General features: G+C 43.8%; 1 protein-coding gene across 1 annotated transcript; it reads right to left on the minus strand.

The window, feature by feature from the left end:
• Positions 1-5,772: 5,772 nt before the first annotated feature.
• Positions 5,773-20,500, minus strand: LOC134657414 (nicotinamide/nicotinic acid mononucleotide adenylyltransferase 1). The gene is made up of 7 exons (XM_063512959.1): positions 20,288-20,500; positions 20,006-20,117; positions 16,552-16,663; positions 15,110-15,319; positions 13,602-13,703; positions 11,409-11,563; positions 5,773-6,513 (listed from the first exon to the last, which is right to left on the minus strand). Exons 1-7 carry the CDS (start codon positions 20,361-20,363, stop codon positions 5,919-5,921), a joined length of 1,362 nt encoding a protein of 453 aa, XP_063369029.1. The 5' UTR covers positions 20,364-20,500; the 3' UTR covers positions 5,773-5,918.

Genomic DNA, 20,500 nt, shown 5'->3' on the forward strand with positions numbered 1-20,500 from the left:
CCTATTCAACATTAGGTAAATCGATTTTCGGTATTCTGATATGTAACCCTTTTGTAATAAGGTTTACGAACTGTCAGTTAACAGTGTGGGCGATGGTACTGTTGTTAATTGTCTCTCCAGTAAACAGATAATTAATGTTATTAATGTGGTATATTGGGACATTTGGGAACGAAAGGACATTGAACACAACAATAAATGGGCTAACTAAATGCATGCTAACTATCACAGTCAGTCTGGCTAATTTATTTAATTACTGGAAACATACGCTCAGGTCGCTTGCAGAACTTTTAGTCTGTTAAATAAACAGACAAACAAATTTAATTCTGGTTTAAATACTTTCGAATTTATGACATTGATCACAGCGCCAACCCACTGGGTCGTTCGCCGCATGCAAACAATGGCAGGCGTGGCTCACTCCGCGATTTCGTCGCTTTGCTACAGGTAGTTAAAAGTACATCCGTTCGGCCCCAATTTTGGGGAAAGCCATAAGCCGCGCGTGGCGCTGTCGCCACCTAGCGGCCATATCTGTGCTGATCGTAACAGACGCGTTTTGTTAGAGAGTGAGTCTTCTGTACTTAGTACTATTATTTATTCTGTGACAATGGCGACTGCCGGGTAACCTTACGTTGCTGTTGCTGCCGACCTAGTGTGACACCATGTCTTAACTATCATTGTAATAAGGTCCAAAGTGGCCCAAAAGTGAAAATGGTAGACTGTAGGTAATTCTTAGACCGCATCACTCATTCAAAATACAAAATTTGATGTAATAGTAATGATATTTTAGTATGAAGGACGGGCCGCCACCAATATGTACTCTCAACATGAAAGCGGAATGTTTTGAGCATTTTTTACTAAAGTTAATGGCTTAATGTCGTTAAGCAAGTTCAGAGAATTATGCTGCAAATTGTAAATTTGAAATTAGGTGAAATATTGCGAAGCCAGATTGTTTAAAATTAAGTTATATTTGTGGCAGCCCAGCCCAGAACAAGAGAAACAAACATTAAGTAAGTACCTATCCGAAAGGAGAATAAAAATTACAACTTCGTACTATATCTTTATCCCAGTTGGACATAATGTCGTTACATAGGTACCTATAGGTTATTTATCAATCAAAAATATTTGTTATTTTTCTATAACGTAATTTCGTTTCCCTTGAAGGCGAAAATTTAACTTTGAACAAAATTAACATTGTAATAACGAAAATGATGTTTAACTGGGTGGCTTCTACATAGAAAAATAAATAAATTTGAGACAATAATTAAGTAACAGGCAGTAAGGAACTTCATACGCGTTTACTGACATCAGTCAACATAACGGCATTCCTGGAGGAAACCTCCAAAATGATTCCTGGGCCGGACTTTAGCATTTACTTATTTAGATCATTGTATTTATAAGGAATCCAAATAAATAGGCAGATTATCACAAAAGTCGAGCCCAGAACCGACACATCTAAAGCACTTAACTGACCAGTAGTCAACCTAAAGGTTAAATTCACAGAAAATAATGACAGGTCACAAATGGCGTTTGATTCAACTTGACCAATGGCAGGTTGACAAAGGGACGATTTCAATAGTTGCCGATTGAGACGCGTAAAGTAACACTTTATAAAATGCGCCCTGGTGATAAACACTGGTAAGAAAATTGACAATAAGGGATTCTCACTAACGGATGTAGTTGTAGTCATTACCTATATCTCTAGGTAATCCTTGTTCCTATCTCTATTGCACGCGCGTATCTAATAATACTGCTCTTCCGCCCGTGTGCCGGCGGTCAATGCCACTGTGCGAGCGGAAGAGCAAATATACTTATACGCGTGCGATAAAGATAGTCAATGTACGACATTCTTCATTCTTAGCGTCCATACTTTAACCCAGTGTAAGATTGACTAGTGTTCAGTTAACTCATAGGAAACTGGACCTTATGCTAGCATGCGGTTGCGACTAGAGTGCCTCGCCGCGCTCTCGGGGGCGCGGGCAGCACGTCAGCTACAGCGGGCAACCGCCTCCCTACGACATACAGGACCATTAGCAAACAAACATACAACACAACATTAGGGAAGAAGCCCTCAACACTTTTAATCTAATGTAACGCCAATACTCAAACAAATGGTATTTAAAATCGACGGAACCAATATTAACTATTAGCCGGGTTTTGTTTATTCTTTTTGCGCGTGGAGACCCTAAGAATTGAACTATTATAAAACGTTACCAGATTCAGATTACATTAGAATAAAATGTTTGAGGCCAAAATGTTAATCTAAAACAAAAGACAGCGTTTTACACAGACGACGGGACTGAACAATCTTAAGCGACTTTACAAGTCATGAACAAGTTGTTTTAATCAACTTACTCAATTAACTTCAACAACAGAATGAATGCATTGTTAAATTGTTTCAAAGTTTCTTAAATGGAGCTAAAATCCCGTTGTAGGTACTATGTGAGACTGCCGTTAAAACAGGACTGGCTATAAATTACGCATTCCCTGGTTTTTTATTGTATCGAGACTGGTAATCAGTAACAAACTTATTGCATACAAGTACAAGGTAATATCAAGTCAAAAGAGATAATGTAGTGTTAGGTACCATGCGTATTTCATAGGCACAAAAATAATAATATCATAAAATAATATAGAAGTTGAAGATAAATTAAGGGTAATATGTAATGAAAACTCAAACAAGCGGACTAACACTCACAGAAATTTCTCATTTTCAGTCTCGACGGCGAAAATAACGAAGATATCTTTGTCTCATTATCCTGCCGCTGTACAATTTCTGTGAATGAATCCAGTTATTTAGAAAAATATGGGTAGGTAGACTAGGTACTAACAACACCATTAACTGACTGTGGGCGAACCTTAGTTAACCATTCTCCAGGCATAGTACCTACGATTTATCGACCACATACGCGCCAATAGAATTTCAACTTTACGAGTAGCATTCCAATGTTCAAAGTAGATTGCACTTTCTGGACTTGTCTTCAACTGAATCATCCAAGCTGGATTAATTGGAATATGTTTGTATTTTTTGAGAACCTTGTCGATTGGTGCGACTGGATAAGGGTTAAGGTCAGTGTGGGGAACACAGTCTACACCAGCGGTCGGCAACCTTTTAGCAGCCAAGGGCCACATAGTAGTTAACGAAGTTGACGCGGGCCGCACTTTGCTAATATTTATGACTTTATCAGACATTGTCGTTTGTCAAAATAGCCAGGGAGGCTCGCGGGCCGCAAGTGACAGGTTCACGTGCCGCAGGTTGCCTACCGATGGTCTACATCTACACGATCTTTCGTCGCTTCTTACGTTTGTATACATATTACATAACGTACACCGTTCCTCCTTCTTCCATTTAGACTGTGTTTGAGCGAAGTATGAATTCAAATTAAAAGACTGGCACACGAAAGAAATGATTGGCGATTACTCCACCGACAAGAGCAAAGCTCTAAAGTTATGATGATGATGAATTCAAATACGAGAGTTCTTGCTTTTTGACGGTCTTCCAACACCACCCACACTGACCTTATATGTTTGCCACAAGGTAAGTATTATCAGTTAACAGTGTGGAGTGGACGATGCATGGTATTCACTTCGAAACATAAATGCGCACTGAAGCCAGGAGGCATCAAGGTCATGACGTGATGATGACCGGATAAAGCGAAAGCGTCCATCTCTTTACCTATATATATCTATGGCAGTGGCAAAATATAGAGATGTCATCATTATGTCGTTATCACGTTGATAACCACATCATACCAAGACTTTAACGAAATATTTGAAATCAATCAAAAGCCACAACTAACTACAAATTCTATCGAAATTGAGAAATACTTAATACATAAGGTAAGTACATTAATTATGAGTAGGTAAATATTTTTTGTGGGGGATTTGGGTTAAGTAAACAGTCAGTAAATATAGGTCAGGAAAGATACTTACGACTAACGCTTCGTATTTTGATGGGTAATGAATAAAATATTCTTACATAGGTACTTATTAAAAACATGCAGTAATATAAACGTTGATATAAATAAATAGTAAAGTTACAGATATAATATTATTGCGTAGGTACACAATTTATTAAATATTTTGTGTACCCCAGCAAGTAGGTAAATACTGTACCTACGTAAAATAACTCGCAAAAAAACAATAATACTTTGAAGTAAACTTATCACTACCTTATACAATACTTTGGCTAACTATTACCTAAATGTATTATAGTGGCTATAGGTATCAAATCATTTTTTGTGCCAAGGACTAGTAAATTGTATAAAAACTATCACAGAGGGGTTACGGAGACTATAAACAATTAAATGTATATATTTTTCTAAAAGTTCTCTCTTTGATTGACAGATGCTTTTGAAGAAACTTGCCAATATCCTATAAGAACAGAGTATTCTTCTATTTTACTTATGATGTTTTTATTGTTATAAGGTCGATATTTAAACACATTTCTTGCCTTCTGCCGTTAAGTTTGTCTTATTGTACACTTTTAAAATTAAGTTATTAAAAATCCTGCTTTAATCCTGTATTTCTGTTGATTTTTTCGGTATAGATCATTTATTCGATCGATATTGACAAGTATCTTTATAATAAGACAGCATCTGAAGTTTGAGCGATAATTTGGCTAATTCTATATTTTTTATACTACGACATATGTTTTATATAACAACAGGTATTTTGGAATTATAATAGTCGTATCTTATATTATACACAAACGTTCGTAAGGTTTTTTCGTAGGCGTATGTAACTCATGTCTTGGGTTAGTTTATTTAAGCGACGACGCATACATTACGAATCCATTGAGGTACTATGAAGTATTATTAACAATATTCACATAGTAAAGTTATTATCCTAATGCAATATTTTGTGTCGCAGTAAAATACTGCAAGGTTGTTATTCCTATAGTATCATTTATACATATACATATATTCAAAATACATTTACCTATTCTAATATTGAAATTAAATTTGGCACTACGACAATTTTATTAGCTGCTGGGATTGACTAGGTTCAGAACTCACTAATACGCAAAATATAATATCGAATTACGTAGGAAAATTGAGGACATTTTAATACAGAGTATAAATATGTTAATACTTTTTTTTGATAAATGATTTTTATTTATTTTTACTACACTACATGCAAATTATTTATCATTTGGTTTAGGTTAACCCTATAGAGCCGGCTAACCTAAACCAAATCTATAGAGATTAGATACACGGGGACATCAAATACTTAGGTACTTACACTATTTATTATAATAAAATAAATTACTGTTTTAATTGAGTAAGTATTTAACTAATTTAACTCATCTATTTATTAACATCAATTCATATTATTTTATTATTTAAACTATTAGGTACTTTATCGATTTCTATGGAAGCGTTTTATTGTTGGGATATAATTTTTATTAATTTTATATTTTATACGTTTTTGAGTGAACATTACAGGCAAATATAAATGACAGTGATTGACACAACGATGGACTGGTTGTAGATACGTCCAGTACAATATGTATCGTTTTCGATGAATAGTTACAGCACAAAATCTAGAGTTAACTATTTTTATTAGGTAATAATAATAATGTCGTTAAAGCTGAATATTACGTTTGGTTTTAATATAATACTGACCCATAGTCGGTTTAAGAGTTATTTAGACCTTCAGGGCAATATCGACGGTTGACAACCAAAAAACATGGGTACGGGTATTTTCAGAATATATTATTATTGAATTTTTCATACACTTCGGAATTACATATAGTTTCTATAATTTTTTAGCCGAGCTTTGGTTGCCAACGATTGTATATATTTATATAGGTTTATGTCAGAAATTCACTTCGTGATTTGTGATCGCGTTATATGACTGCATCTCTTACGTCATATTACGGAAAGATAAGCCAAATATTTGTCCAAACACAGCCATGTGTTTTAAACAATGGCCTCAGTATCGCTTATAACATGAATCCCATGCTTCGTCAAAATGAGCCTAACGATATCGTTGCAACTGCGCGTCTTATAATTCCGGCTCTCCCTTTCTTTCAGCTTAATACTCTTCATTTTATCACACAACTTACTCACCTCCGACTTACTCTTTTTAATGTCAGGTTTATTCAATTTTCGAATCGTCGACGTGCATCGTTTTTTCGGTTCCACTTTGAGCGTGGTATCCACATTGCCCTCACTTACCCTTCTCCTGTAAAGTTCATACTCGCACTCGTCTTTGGCTAAGTAACTGTCGAGAGAGCTGTAAGTTTCGCTTACCTCGCTGACAATTTTGACAGCTTTCCCCGGCACGTAGTTGACAGGGACCTTGTCAACGTAAGCTTGCCTCGGCCTGTCAACTATAGGGCTGATGGAATCCGTCATAGTCGGCATTAGGTAGTTGGATTTCTTTCTTTTGACAGTTATAGTTTGATCGGTGATGGTAGGCTTGTCTCTGATGGAGATTAGTATGTTTTTGAAGCTGGTTTCGTCGGGCGACATCATAGGGACGTCTCGTGGGGATGTTCTGGGATTATACTCACTGTATCCAGGGTGGCATGCGAGAGGGCACGGTTAGTTATTTGTCACTGGATAATATTGATAAGGTTAGTTGTTTATATCACAAGTTTTAAGGCATATTAAAGTTGCTTTAACTCAAAATCAGTGCAATTTGATTTTTAAATAAAAAAGCATAGGTAAAATTTCTTCGACCATATTATGGAGAATCAAGCAATTTTAATAGGATTCAATTTGGTTAAGCAGAATTCAAAAAGTTTACCGCTTATTTCTGTCATTTTTTAAATGTAAAATATCGTCAAATTTTATTTGAATTGTACCTACCTACTTAACGAAATTTACCGAGAATAATAACACAAAAAAAATGACGTGGGTAACTCACGTAACCGACACGTAACTCGACTGGTAATACGAACGTGGGTCACTCGAGTGAGTGGCGGGTGCAATTAACACGGGTAACTCATGAGAGTGACCGGCACCGTGCACGCGGGTAGCTCGCGTGAGTGACTGGCAACATGAGCGTGTGTAACTCACGTGAGTGTGGCGCTGTAGAGCCGGTGTTGGCGGATGTAGGCGAGCACGGCGTCGTCGGTGAGGTACTTGGCGCTCTCGCGGCGCCGCAGCTCGCGTGAGTGACTGGCAACATGAGCGTGTGTAACTCACGTGAGTGTGGCGCTGTAGAGCCGGTGTTGGCGGATGTAGGCGAGCACGGCGTCGTCGGTGAGGTACTTGGCGCTCTCGCGGCGCCGCAGCTCGCGTGAGTGACTGGCAACATGAGCGTGTGTAACTCACGTGAGTGTGGCGCTGTAGAGCCGGTGTTGGCGGATGTAGGCGAGCACGGCGTCGTCGGTGAGGTACTTGGCGCTCTCGCGGCGCCGCAGCTCGCGTGAGTGACTGGCAACATGAGCGTGTGTAACTCACGTGAGTGTGGCGCTGTAGAGCCGGTGTTGGCGGATGTAGGCGAGCACGGCGTCGTCGGTGAGGTACTTGGCGCTCTCGCGGCGCCGCAGCTCGCGTGAGTGACTGGCAACATGAGCGTGTGTAACTCACGTGAGTGTGGCGCTGTAGAGCCGGTGTTGGCGGATGTAGGCCAGCACGGCGTCGTCGGTGAGGTACTTGGCGCTCTCGCGGCGCCGCAGCTCGCGTGAGTGACTGGCAACATGAGCGTGTGTAACTCACGTGAGTGTGGCGCTGTAGAGCCGGTGTTGGCGGATGTAGGCGAGCACGGCGTCGTCGGTGAGGTACTTGGCGCTCTCGCGGCGCCGCAGCTCGCGTGAGTGACTGGCAACATGAGCGTGTGTAACTCACGTGAGTGTGGCGCTGTAGAGCCGGTGTTGGCGGATGTAGGCGAGCACGGCGTCGTCGGTGAGGTACTTGGCGCTCTCGCGGCGCCGCAGCTCGCGTGAGTGACTGGCAACATGAGCGTGTGTAACTCACGTGAGTGTGGCGCTGTAGAGCCGGTGTTGGCGGATGTAGGCCAGCACGGCGTCGTCGGTGAGGTACTTGGCGCTCTCGCGGCGCCGCAGCTCGCGTGAGTGACTGGCAACATGAGCGTGTGTAACTCACGTGAGTGTGGCGCTGTAGAGCCGGTGTTGGCGGATGTAGGCCAGCACGGCGTCGTCGGTGAGGTACTTGGCGCTCTCGCGGCGCCGCAGCTCGCGTGAGTGACTGGCAACATGAGCGTGTGTAACTCACGTGAGTGTGGCGCTGTAGAGCCGGTGTTGGCGGATGTAGGCCAGCACGGCGTCGTCGGTGAGGTACTTGGCGCTCTCGCGGCGCCGCAGCTCGCGTGAGTGACTGGCAACATGAGCGTGTGTAACTCACGTGAGTGTGGCGCTGTAGAGCCGGTGTTGGCGGATGTAGGCGAGCACGGCGTCGTCGGTGAGGTACTTGGCGCTCTCGCGGCGCCGCAGCTCGCGTGAGTGACTGGCAACATGAGCGTGTGTAACTCACGTGAGTGTGGCGCTGTAGAGCCGGTGTTGGCGGATGTAGGCCAGCACGGCGTCGTCGGTGAGGTACTTGGCGCTCTCGCGGCGCCGCAGCTCGCGTGAGTGACTGGCAACATGAGCGTGTGTAACTCACGTGAGTGTGGCGCTGTAGAGCCGGTGTTGGCGGATGTAGGCGAGCACGGCGTCGTCGGTGAGGTACTTGGCGCTCTCGCGGCGCCGCAGCTCGCGTGAGTGACTGGCAACATGAGCGTGTGTAACTCACGTGAGTGTGGCGCTGTAGAGCCGGTGTTGGCGGATGTAGGCGAGCACGGCGTCGTCGGTGAGGTACTTGGCGCTCTCGCGGCGCCGCAGCTCGCGTGAGTGACTGGCAACATGAGCGTGTGTAACTCACGTGAGTGTGGCGCTGTAGAGCCGGTGTTGGCGGATGTAGGCCAGCACGGCGTCGTCGGTGAGGTACTTGGCGCTCTCGCGGCGCCGCAGCTCGCGTGAGTGACTGGCAACATGAGCGTGTGTAACTCACGTGAGTGTGGCGCTGTAGAGCCGGTGTTGGCGGATGTAGGCGAGCACGGCGTCGTCGGTGAGGTACTTGGCGCTCTCGCGGCGCCGCAGCTCGCGTGAGTGACTGGCAACATGAGCGTGTGTAACTCACGTGAGTGTGGCGCTGTAGAGCCGGTGTTGGCGGATGTAGGCGAGCACGGCGTCGTCGGTGAGGTACTTGGCGCTCTCGCGGCGCCGCAGCTCGCGTGAGTGACTGGCAACATGAGCGTGTGTAACTCACGTGAGTGTGGCGCTGTAGAGCCGGTGTTGGCGGATGTAGGCCAGCACGGCGTCGTCGGTGAGGTACTTGGCGCTCTCGCGGCGCCGCAGCTCGCGTGAGTGACTGGCAACATGAGCGTGTGTAACTCACGTGAGTGTGGCGCTGTAGAGCCGGTGTTGGCGGATGTAGGCGAGCACGGCGTCGTCGGTGAGGTACTTGGCGCTCTCGCGGCGCCGCAGCTCGCGTGAGTGACTGGCAACATGAGCGTGTGTAACTCACGTGAGTGTGGCGCTGTAGAGCCGGTGTTGGCGGATGTAGGCCAGCACGGCGTCGTCGGTGAGGTACTTGGCGCTCTCGCGGCGCCGCAGCTCGCGTGAGTGACTGGCAACATGAGCGTGTGTAACTCACGTGAGTGTGGCGCTGTAGAGCCGGTGTTGGCGGATGTAGGCGAGCACGGCGTCGTCGGTGAGGTACTTGGCGCTCTCGCGGCGCCGCAGCTCGCGTGAGTGACTGGCAACATGAGCGTGTGTAACTCACGTGAGTGTGGCGCTGTAGAGCCGGTGTTGGCGGATGTAGGCGAGCACGGCGTCGTCGGTGAGGTACTTGGCGCTCTCGCGGCGCCGCAGCTCGCGTGAGTGACTGGCAACATGAGCGTGTGTAACTCACGTGAGTGTGGCGCTGTAGAGCCGGTGTTGGCGGATGTAGGCGAGCACGGCGTCGTCGGTGAGGTACTTGGCGCTCTCGCGGCGCCGCAGCTCGCGTGAGTGACTGGCAACATGAGCGTGTGTAACTCACGTGAGTGTGGCGCTGTAGAGCCGGTGTTGGCGGATGTAGGCCAGCACGGCGTCGTCGGTGAGGTACTTGGCGCTCTCGCGGCGCCGCAGCTCGCGTGAGTGACTGGCAACATGAGCGTGTGTAACTCACGTGAGTGTGGCGCTGTAGAGCCGGTGTTGGCGGATGTAGGCGAGCACGGCGTCGTCGGTGAGGTACTTGGCGCTCTCGCGGCGCCGCAGCTCGCGTGAGTGACTGGCAACATGAGCGTGTGTAACTCACGTGAGTGTGGCGCTGTAGAGCCGGTGTTGGCGGATGTAGGCGAGCACGGCGTCGTCGGTGAGGTACTTGGCGCTCTCGCGGCGCCGCAGCTCGCGTGAGTGACTGGCAACATGAGCGTGTGTAACTCACGTGAGTGTGGCGCTGTAGAGCCGGTGTTGGCGGATGTAGGCGAGCACGGCGTCGTCGGTGAGGTACTTGGCGCTCTCGCGGCGCCGCAGCTCGCGTGAGTGACTGGCAACATGAGCGTGTGTAACTCACGTGAGTGTGGCGCTGTAGAGCCGGTGTTGGCGGATGTAGGCCAGCACGGCGTCGTCGGTGAGGTACTTGGCGCTCTCGCGGCGCCGCAGCTCGCGTGAGTGACTGGCAACATGAGCGTGTGTAACTCACGTGAGTGTGGCGCTGTAGAGCCGGTGTTGGCGGATGTAGGCGAGCACGGCGTCGTCGGTGAGGTACTTGGCGCTCTCGCGGCGCCGCAGCTCGCGTGAGTGACTGGCAACATGAGCGTGTGTAACTCACGTGAGTGTGGCGCTGTAGAGCCGGTGTTGGCGGATGTAGGCGAGCACGGCGTCGTCGGTGAGGTACTTGGCGCTCTCGCGGCGCCGCAGCTCGCGTGAGTGACTGGCAACATGAGCGTGTGTAACTCACGTGAGTGTGGCGCTGTAGAGCCGGTGTTGGCGGATGTAGGCGAGCACGGCGTCGTCGGTGAGGTACTTGGCGCTCTCGCGGCGCCGCAGCTCGCGTGAGTGACTGGCAACATGAGCGTGTGTAACTCACGTGAGTGTGGCGCTGTAGAGCCGGTGTTGGCGGATGTAGGCGAGCACGGCGTCGTCGGTGAGGTACTTGGCGCTCTCGCGGCGCCGCAGCTCGCGTGAGTGACTGGCAACATGAGCGTGTGTAACTCACGTGAGTGTGGCGCTGTAGAGCCGGTGTTGGCGGATGTAGGCGAGCACGGCGTCGTCGGTGAGGTACTTGGCGCTCTCGCGGCGCCGCAGCTCGCGTGAGTGACTGGCAACATGAGCGTGTGTAACTCACGTGAGTGTGGCGCTGTAGAGCCGGTGTTGGCGGATGTAGGCGAGCACGGCGTCGTCGGTGAGGTACTTGGCGCTCTCGCGGCGCCGCAGCTCGCGTGAGTGACTGGCAACATGAGCGTGTGTAACTCACGTGAGTGTGGCGCTGTAGAGCCGGTGTTGGCGGATGTAGGCGAGCACGGCGTCGTCGGTGAGGTACTTGGCGCTCTCGCGGCGCCGCACGAGCCGCCGGATCACCGTCGAGCTCACCTCGTTGGCTATGTAGTTGGTTACGAGCGTTATGTTTCTCTGGAAAATATAAACAACACGCAAAAATTATAAAACGCTTGGAAATGTATCTTTATCTACACACATGTCATTAATGCTCTATAATGCGTTCAGAAACCGTAGGAAATGACAAGCTTTATTACAACCAATTTTACTATGAGAACTTTCTTATCTGTGGTAGTAGGAAAATTTGTACTTTAATGTACGAGTACATAGGTAACGTTATAGATTTTTGTAAGGTTATGAGTTTAAATTTGGAACAGCAGTCAAAACTCAAGTGGGTCTCTATTCTAGTATCCATAGATATTAAAACAGTTATCGATACGAAACGTCAATTTAGTATGTTTTTTTAATATAAACCGCACGATATTTGATCTCGAGTGACATGAGAATAGGGACTTCATTCTTTTGTCTAGGAATTAAAAAAAAACTACGGATGTGTGACATGCGTGAAAAAAGTTTTCATTCACCGCCATTTGACCTACAGTTTATCTTTTAGTTAGTTTTAAGTATGTGTTTAGATAAAGTAGTGTATGTAACTGTACATAATTAGGCATTAAAATACTCGTGTGATCCTTTTAAGAAACTCACTAACGTTCGTTTCTTAAACCCACACTCGTATTTTAATGCCTCTCATTATGTAGCAGTCACATAAACTACTATTATAACACCTCTATGTAAAACCTTTTTTATGTGCAAATAAATGATTATGATTATACCTACTCAAATTCACGCCGCTTAAGATGTTGACGTCAACTTTATCCAGCCTTTCTCTGGGTATACAGGTTGGATTTTCTTTTTGGATCAGTGAGGACAGCTACCACGGCAGTATCGATTGGCATCAAAAAAAAGTTTGTCAAACAGGACCTTTTTCTCATAACAGCATTACAGCACCCAAAAAGAAAATCCACCCTGTATACTCTGTATTCTTGATCAGGCGCAGCTCGCCTTAAGAAGCGCTTGTGCGGTGCACTCCCATAAATAATCAAAATGAAATTATGGTACCTATTTAATATATTACTATTTAAGATCTACTTATCGTAAAAAACTCAATACCAATTAAATAATAAACTTTATTCATTATAAGTTTATAGACAGCTACACGGCGTACTCCTATAATTTCATAGAAATCAAAGGTAACGCGCGAAGCGGAGCGCTTTGGATTGCGCTCCTATGGAAAAAGATTTAGTACATTCGATCAATAGGAAATTCAATAAGAGCGAAAGAGAAGTTTCGCCATAGCTCCGCACGTGAAACAAAAGTTTTTCTATGAGGGAAGAGGCAAAATCGGTGCGGCGCTCCGAGCCCGGTTGATCTGCGCGCGCATCCCGCGCGCCATGTTGATGTTTTTTCTAAACAGACCTTCGCCAATTTTAAAGTATGTGCGGGAATGCAATTTTGGTTTTTTTTCATTCTAAATAATGAAACAAGAGTTTAAACAGTTAAAGCACATAATTTGTTTGTTGTCAGGTTTTTAAAAATTAATGAATTTAACGTGAGAATGTGAAAAAGTTTACAAAATAGACTTGAGTTAAATTATGGACGACCTTGAACTTTCGTAGCAATGTTAGTCAAAAACAAAAACTTATATATTTTTTAAATCAGATCAATATTCAAAAACACCGTGGTTGTGTTGTGTGAATGTGATAAAAGTAACTAGATTATTTTGTTTTTCGTGTTACCTAGTATATGTTTTGTGTTTGGCGCGGGCGCGGTCGACGGAGTGCGGTGAGTTTGTTTGGACCGAAACAGGTGTGTTAACAATTTAGCACATCTTTCCATAAAATTTAAATAAAAACATTATATTTGTAAAATGAACTGCAGTTGGCTTCTATCGGTCGTCAAGATATTCGTAATACCGAAAACCTATGAGAGAGTACAATGACCGGGTGGACGGAAATCGACATCTAGGTACTTTGCGACGGTTAATTGAATGTGTAGGTTTAGTTTTTGTTTTCTATTGTGAGTGAACACCCATAACACATAGCTACCAGCCGCTGCTGTTCTTGATGCGCTATGACCACTTTTTTTGTTATTATTAGCGGGTATGGCGACTTACCCGATACTTATACAGCATGTCTGCGTCGAACACGAATTTGTCCGGTTGTCCGCCGGCCCGGCTCACCACCACCAGCCCGTGCCGGCCCACTATCGTCTCCAACTGTAATTAAAACAGACAAACTGTACCTAACTAGGTACCTACATTGTACAACTGGGGAGATCGAGTTAAACCATTAACACCCTGAAACCTTGCTCAAGGAGTTACCTTCCGTCATTGTTAGTCTTCGAGTTTTGAAACTTTTGTAAGCTCCGACTGTGGAATAACACGTTCACTGCCTGTATACCTAGGTATAAGGGTCACGGCAACCAGCGGCCCGAGGGCCGCATGCGGCCCGTGAACCTCTCACTTGCGGCCCGCGAGCCTCCCTGGCTATTTTGTATGCAATATTGACAAACGACAATGTCTGACAAAGTCATAAAAATTAACAAAGTGCGGCCCGCGTCAACTTCGTTAACTACTATGTGGCCCTTAGCTGCTAAAAGGTTGCCGACCGCTGAGTTAAACCATTAACACCCTGAAACCTTGCTCAAGGAGTTACCTTCCGTTATTGTTAGTCTTCGAGTTTTGAAACTTTTGTAAGCTCCGACTGTGGAATAACCCGTTCACTGCCTGTATACCTAGGTATAAGGGTCACGACAAGCCTCTATTACAAAGCCGTAAGCCGCGCTGCGTCGGCAGAGGCACGTCTACACTGGCCGTTTGCCGCGCGAGGATATTGCCTCGCGAGGCTGCTCGCTCTGTGTGGACCCGCCTAAATGATCAATAAAGTTTGCGCATTCTCGCATCCTTAAAACTATCTTGTTTTTATGGTGTTTGTACATATGGTATTATAGCACCCACGGGCATAAAAACACGTTAAGATAATTCAAAATTGAAACTAAAGTCAAACTTACATCATCCGTCCGCACCACACAGTAACTTAACCGTGACGGTTTCATCCTGGTTGCCGTTGAGTTTAGTCATCAGGTTGTCAGAGTCAACTTACATCGTCATCAGACCACAAGCCGGGCGTAGCGAAGGACTCCAACAGGTCCGCGCCACACAGCAACTTAACCGTGACGGTTTCGTCCTGGTTGCCGTTGAGTTTAGTCATCAGGTTGTCAGAGTCAACTTACATCGTCATCAGACCACAAGCCGGGCGTAGCGAAGGACTCCAACAGGTCCGCGCCACACAGCAACTTAACCGTGACGGTTTCATCCTGGTTGCCGTTGAGTTTAGTCATCAGGTTGTCAGAGTCAACTTACATCGTCATCAGACCACAAGCCGGGCGTAGCGAAGGACTCCAACAGGTCCGCGCCACACAGCAACTTAACCATGACGGTTTCATCCTGGTTGCCGTTGAGTTTAGTCATCAGGTTGTCAGAGTCAACTTACATCGTCATCAGACCACAAGCCGGGCGTAGCGAAGGACTCCAACAGGTCCGCGCCACACAGCAACTTAACCGTGACGGTTTCATCCTGGTTGCCGTTGAGTTTAGTCATCAGGTTGTCAGAGTCAACTTACATCATCATCAGACCACAAGCCGGGCGTAGCGAAGGACTCCAACAGGTCCGCGCCACACAGCAACTTAACCGTGACCGTTTCGTCCTGGTTGCCGTTGAGTTTAGTCATCAGGTTGTCGGGCTCGTCGAGACTGTTGACGTTGAGCATGTCGTCCGGGAGCCACGAGGGGGCGTCGCAGCGGTTTGAGGTCAGGTGCTGGTTGATTGTGTCCTGTAATCAGAGGAATATTCTAAACCCCACGATGGAGTAACAATAACAATAGGTACTTATAGAAAGAAAGAAAAACAAACACTTTTATTTCCTTGGGCTTCTATTCTGTACCATTTCGTACAGTCGCCATCTGATATATCGAAGCGGCATGGGTGCTCACAAATATCTGAACGTGAAACCGCCTCTATTGTCGCACTATCAGGGCACTATAGTGCGTGTTCAGGTATTTACCAGCACCTCGGTAGGTTCCGTCACAGTAAGGATCAATATGAAATTTGCGAAGAGGTACGGAATGGTACAGAAATCAAATTGACCTTGACCGGACTTACTCCGCCGCATTATGTCATAACTCCTGACATGACTAATTTAAACATTGCCAGTCAAAACCAAAAGAGTATGTACAAGTTTTTCATGAATTTGTACCACAAGAACAGTTCACTGTGCTCAGGTTTCAACCTGCACCAACAGCATCGCTCTTAAGGACGTTGGTGCATATCTCATGTACCATCACGCTCCGTGATTGTTACGCCATTTAGGGTCCTAGCTAAATTGATTATTCCATACTTACGCTATGGATTCAATTTAGTGAGAACCCTAAATGGCGTAACAATCACGGAGCGTGACTGTACGTTTCGTAGTTGCTCATTTTAAAATGAACCAATGTGCCATGGAACTCGTTCTCTTGTTCAACTAACATTGGTGCAGTCGGTTGGATCGAACCTACGCTCCTAAAGGGAACATGGTTTAAACTCAGACGTAATCAAATCCAAACTGTCTTGGCATGAAAGCCTGTACTGTAATCCTTGGACAGAACTTCAATACGTGTTGTGACAATGTAGTGGGCATAGTCAGTTCGTTCTGTCTATAGTCGCAAGTGTTGGGTTAGGTTAGGTTAGGTTACGCGGTAATTGTAGGCGGGCACTAGGGTTGGGACTTATGGTCGCCTACAATTACCGCGTAACACCATCCCCAACCGGGAGCGCGGCAAGCGACAGCACGCAGCGCGGATCGTGATCGATATTCATGCACTGTTAGATAGGGAATGCTCCCGGCACCGAGTTTGAATGGCGAGAACCGGGAATTCCCCGCTCGGGTACTGTATTTGTATAGAAAACCAGTACCGGGAGTACTCCCTACTGTTATAGCTTGAAAATGGAGACCTAGGCTCTCCGAAACATGTCACGCGCGTGACTAAAAATGAGTTAAGCCGTCAAATTAGCCGAGAAAGGTACCTGGTGGTGTTGTAAGGAGACCCTGGTGCGCGTCCACCCCTCCTGCTCCGACTCCCACTCGGACACCTTGATCCACGAGGACGACCGCAGCGCCAGCTTTAACATGGATATCCTGCCAATATTATACATTCAATGTCATACGAACATACGGCTAAAGTAGAAATTCAGATGAATTTATATTTCGAAAACTTTTCAGCTCCAATCATTTAATTGGCCTCATAGATAAGTAGCAATAAAATATAAATAATCAAAACAGTAAGCACGCTTATCTCGCGCCTTGACCCGCGCAACTAGTGCCGATAACTGGTGACATAACCACATAATAGTGATTTTTGTCGTCATATTATATGCACACACACTATTATAATTAACCCAACCCACCCAAAATATAATCTAGAATGATATTTTTCTGAAATAAAGATTACATACCTTATTAGTTGTATTGTATTAGGCAGTTGAGTTCAGAAACATGTTTACAAACGAATGTTCCAAAAATATATTTACTCGCCTCTGTTTAAGCCACTGACCATAAGGTTGTGTATTGTGTAACTATATTTTTGGAATGTTGGCTTGTAAGTTGTAAAGATGTTTGTGAACTTGACCGAACATAATTTATGCTAGTGGTATATATGTGTGAAAATAGAATCAGATTAATTTTTCTTGCGATCATTTAAATTTCAATACTAAACATTTGATTTTCTACCAAGATTTAATTTAATAAACATGAAGTAAATACTATCTATACAAAGTATTCTCAAAGATTTTACTAAACCGGCTAACGAAGACATTAGACGAAAACCAACCAAGAGAACAAGGAGGATTTAGATCTAATTTTAGCACTATAGACCACATATTTGTAGTCAAACAAATAATCGAAAAACTAACAGAATTCAGGAAAATATACTATTTAGCATTTGTGGACTACAATAAGGCTTTTGACAGCTTAAAGCATGCGAGCATATGGAGCGCCCTGCTGCAGCAAGGAGTAAACAAAAAATACATTCGGATTATCAAAGAAATATACAATAACTGTACTTCGGCAATCCAACTAGAAGCCATGGGAACAGAATTTTCTATCAGTAAAGGGGTGCGACAGGGCGACCCACTCTCACCAAAATTATTCTTAGCCGTGCTAGAGCACCTATTTCGGAACCTTAACTGGGATTATCAAGGCATAAACATAAATGGTAAAAAAATTAGCCACCTGAGATTTGCGGACGATCTAGTGCTATTTGCGGAAAGTGCCCAATCATTACAAGAAATGCTAGAGCAACTCGCTGAGCAAAGCGCTGAAGTAGGACTAACAATGAACACAGAGAAGACCAAGGTTATGTCAAACCACACCAAAAATCTTATACTCGTCCATGGGAAAGAGATTGAATATGTCAAAGAATACACATATCTAGGACAAATTATAACAGGTTCAAACATGACGAGTAAAGAAATTGAAAAAAGAACTGTCAACGGATGGAAAGCCTACTGGTCATTGAGAGACATTCTAAAAAACCAAGATTTACCATTGTCTTGCAAATCAAAGGTATTTGATATGTGTGTTCTACCATGTATGACATACGGATGTCAAACCTGGGCAGTAACTAAGAAAGATCTCCAAAAGTTAAAAGTTTGCCAACACAACATGGAAAGATCAATCTTATCTGTAAAAAGGAAAGACAAAGTAAGACTCACAGATATTAGAAAGAAAACTAAAATTAAGGATATATCAGCGACTGTAAAAATGTTAAAATGGAAATGGGCTGGACATATGGCAAGAGAAGGTAAAAATAAGTGGGACAGAGAGGTAGTGGAATGGTATCCTAGAGATGGAAAGAGGAGAAGAGGGAAACCAATAAGGAGGTGGTCGGATGACATCAAGAAGCATGCGGGAGTAAACTGGATTGGGACAGCACAGAATAGAGAGCTATGGAGAGAGCTGGAGGAGGCCTATGCCAAGAAGGCAGACTAAATAAGTAATAATAAAAAAAAAAAAACAATAACATTAAAAAATATATTTATTAAAATTACTTAACAAAAATGTTAAATGAAATGGGAATCAATTTAAATGTAATGTAATGAATTTTATTTGTTTTGGTCAATAAAGGCTATTCTTATCTTATCTTATCTTATCTTAAATACTACAAGCACCTAATGTTTGAGTGGCAATACATGTCATGTATGATGTATGCACACCTGTATGCTGCATATCTGACAAGATTGTAAATAAAATAAATGGGAACTATAATATTATGTAAACAGCTGCCTCATAATAATACGAAGACAAATATTATTGCATCTCACATTGCTAACAATGCATTAATTGAAACTAATTTTACTGATAATATCTTCATTTCAAGAATAATATAATACATAATACATAGACGGTACCTTCTGAGGTCCAAAAGCAATTATTTTGTTTTTGAATTTAAAATCTATTAGAAACTTATGGAAAGCTATTTAATTTTTTAATCTTAAAATTAAACCAATTCCTTAAAATTTAAATTTAAAGTTTAAATTTTAAAGGTCGTTAATGTACATATTAATAAAATAAATCATTATTAGATAGGTAAACTGTATTTTAAAAGTAAAAGTTTAACTGTATTCATTGTGAAGAATGAGCTTGTTTCATTTTAACTAATTTGTCAAACCACGGTTCCTGCCGCGACACGCCGATGATTAAATCATTTTCCAAATTCAATCTATTCCTTTTTTTGGTTTTGATCTCGACCATTGATGAAAACGTCAGCTCGCATAAATATGAAGTAGCAAATGGGATCAAAACTTTAAGGGCTTCTTTTGCTAGATGGGGATATTCAGCCAAAACGCATATGTAACTGAGTGAATGATAGAAAAGTTCCTTTCCAAACACTGGTCTGTGGTTCCAAATTTGTTATAGGTACTAGATATAAAAACGTAGAAACGGGGTTTGGGGGTTGCGAAAAGATTTTAGTGGTCATAAAGGGCCGTGACACTATAAAGTTTGAAAAACACTGGTATAGAAAATGATGTACCTACACACAGCATCACAAGGTTAAATAAAACAATTCTCACAAATATGTTAATTAGTAAGTTCGTGGTTTGACTAAGGCACGAGAACAACAGTTTCTGTGAACCACAGAATCAATATTCTGAACTAACTTAAAACTTGGCAACTTGCCAACCCATACATTTGGTTATGGCAGATAACAAATAACAACCAGTAACTCATAGCAGTGGGTCTTCATCAGACTTGGGTTTGAAATACTTTCACCTGCATTCATTACTTATTTGACCACATATGAAGGGAGTTATATGTGGTCATAGCAAGGGCATGCCATATCCACCAAAATCAAACAACCAAGTGACAGAATTTACTACTAATAAATTTATAAACATTTTAATTATTAATGACTCAACATGTTTTTTTTCTTCAAAGTGTTACTCCGTCCTTAAACTACCTATGAGGAGAATAAGGACTTACCTATGGTGTGCGGCCACTAAATCCTTCTTGCCATATTTGTCATGTACAGGAGACACAATGCCGCCGACCACCGTGCCCAAACCCAGCGTGTGAATGTAATCTCTGGCGATTTCTGAAACATCACGATACCTTTGAAACTACTTAATAAACTCACCTATATACGTCACACAAGCACGTATGGCTAGAAACATATAATTAACATGATATGACGGTCACACTTAAACACCTAGGCCACGGTTCCTTATGAGAAATAGGAAAATTTTATACGCAGTAACAACTCACCGAACATTCGCAAATGCATGTAAGTTGGGGGGCTGAAGCTGCCACAAGCCATTAAAACTATCTTCCCTTGGGACATTTTGATAAAAAATATAGTCACAATTCAATAATACTGTAATTATCTTGATTGTATCATCACTCCAAAATCACAACAAAAATGATCAACCGATTGATTTTTGTGGCAATACGATCAAATAGGGAAGTTATTCGTGTAGT

This window comes from Cydia amplana, chromosome 20 (assembly GCF_948474715.1).
Source record: "Cydia amplana chromosome 20, ilCydAmpl1.1, whole genome shotgun sequence".
NCBI lineage: Eukaryota > Metazoa > Arthropoda > Insecta > Lepidoptera > Tortricidae > Cydia > Cydia amplana.